The 2,247-nt window shown below is 34.1% G+C and overlaps 1 protein-coding gene across 1 annotated transcript; it reads left to right on the top strand.

Moving 5' to 3' along the window:
* Positions 813 to 2,021, top strand: LOC107606957 (transcriptional corepressor SEUSS-like). The gene has a single exon (XM_016308953.1). The coding sequence runs from the start codon at positions 813 to 815 to the stop codon at positions 2,019 to 2,021; it is 1,209 nt and encodes a 402-aa protein (XP_016164439.1).

Genomic DNA, 2,247 nt, shown 5'->3' with positions numbered 1-2,247 from the left:
GAGGCCGAGGCAATATTTTAAGGGAAGTAATTTTCAGACATCCAAAAGAATAAAAGAAATCTCTATCAAAAGTCAACAGAATAGTAAGTTTTTTTTTTCCTTTAGATTATATCTTCTTTTTTTTTCGTTAGTTTTAGAGTTTGACACACTCACATAGGCTAGCACGTACAAACTCAATATAACTATGATATGACATATAATTTAAGAGTGTTCACAGGATGGGTGGATTTGAATTTTAAAAAAAAAAAAATTGAACCGAATAAAAAGAAAGGGAGTGTTGAGTTGATTTATAAAAATAAACGAAATCAATTTTTATCTTTCACATGATATTAAATCAATTCTTATGAGAACTTATATTTTGATAGGATTTAAATAAATAAAGGAAGCAAATCCCAAGAAATCTAAAAAACAAAAATTAATTTCTGATATTTAAAGTAACATAATATTTGATCTTATCATTAGATTGTTTTTAAAACAAAACTACAAACACACAACTTTGGAGTTATTTTAAAACTTAAGATAATTTGATTTAATTAAAGTTTTAATAAAAGATGAAAGCAATTACCGCTAAATGCTAGCAAATTTATTCAGTCCGATATATCATATCTTTTTGGAAGTTCCCAACACAATGTTTTTATACAAATTAAATCAACGCCGATTTAAATTTTTTTTAACACAATTTAGAATCAAAACAAGAAAAATATAAAGATATCTGCCACAATACAATTCAGAAAACATGAACACAAACAAATCAACCAATTGTTCACCATAAATTTGTTTCTTTTATCAGCAACAAGAAGAAAATAATCTCGATGAAACCCACTAAAGAAGTAGCTTCTACTGCTGCAAATCTCAACATGTTGAACCATCAACAATTATTCTTGAGCGGTATGCCTCAACAACAACAACAACCGCCAGTACCACAAATTCCAGTGCAATTCCATCAACAAAGAAACATTCTTCCAATCTATCAATCCGGAGTTTGTGCAAAGAAGATGCAACAATTTGTCCATTGCCAGCAGCGCCGGACGGCCGACAACAACATTATCTTCTGGAAGAGATTTGTGGCCGAGCTTTTCGCTCCGAATGGTAAGAAGAGCTTCTGTTTCTCCTTGTATCCAAGACCAAAAACCAGAGCCAATTTGTCCCTTGGTAGTATGAAAAAATGTGATATATGCAAAAAGAATCCTGTTAATGGCTATGAAGCGTGTTTTGATGTTCTTCCAAGGCTTTTAAAGGTGAAATATGAAAGTGGACTATTGGAAGAGAGACTTTTTACCGACATTCCCAGCGAATTCAGAGACCCTTCTGGCTACATTGTTCTGGTATGTAAGAAAGCAAGAAGAGAAAGCTTGTTCGACAAGTTTCGAGTCGTCCACAAAGGTTCCATTCGAATAGTTTTCTCCCCTTACATCAAGATATGTTCTTGGGAATTCTGCGTGACGCACCACGAAGTGTTCATTAGCAGAAGCCATTTGGTTCCTAATGTGAATCAAATTGGTGATGCCATATCAAAGTTCCAGAATTTCGCAGCCAATAATAATGTTACTGCTGAGGAGTTTCAAGAAAGTAGCAATAAGTTGGTTGCAGTAACACAAGAATTGGCTAAGAAATTGGAAGTTCCAATGCTTGATGATTATTCGGGGTTTGCTAAGAGCTATGTTAGGTGCCTTCAATTAGCAGAAGTTGGGAACTTGATGAAAGGCGTGATTGATTTCAGCATACGGAATAAGATTGGACCTATCGAGAGCTTGGAAAAATTTCCCAAGAAACCTAGAATTGGTGATCATGGTGAAGATCAATTGCAGCAACAACAGCAGCATCAAAACGGGAATCATGATTTGAATAATGGTGGTAGGAACAATGGACACACACCTGGTATTCAAATTGGTTCTTCTAGGAATGGTACCTTAGCCACGTCAAGCACTGTTCAGATTCATAATTCAGTTGATTCTAGGGTTCAAAATTCAGTGAATGGTGAAGAAAATGCTCAGATTCAGCCCCCTAATTCCCTCCCATAACTGGTGTAGCGGCGTGCAACTGATGCTGCGACTTTTAAATGGATCGATCGATTGATAGAATTTGGTAAGATTTTTCTACTGAAATAGAATAAAAAAATTTATTATTTTCCAAAATCCTATTTTTTAAACTTTAATTTTTTAAATATGATTTTTTTTATTTAGAGCGAGGTCGTCGCAACTCTATATTTTTTTTTATAGAATTTGCTTAACCGCCGGCAAACTTCAC

Source organism: Arachis ipaensis, chromosome B07 (assembly GCF_000816755.2).
Source record: "Arachis ipaensis cultivar K30076 chromosome B07, Araip1.1, whole genome shotgun sequence".
In the NCBI taxonomy this organism is placed as follows: Eukaryota; Viridiplantae; Streptophyta; class Magnoliopsida; order Fabales; family Fabaceae; genus Arachis; species Arachis ipaensis.
The sequence above is the reverse complement of the archived record's forward strand: the minus strand, read 5'-3'. Positions and strand labels throughout refer to the sequence as shown.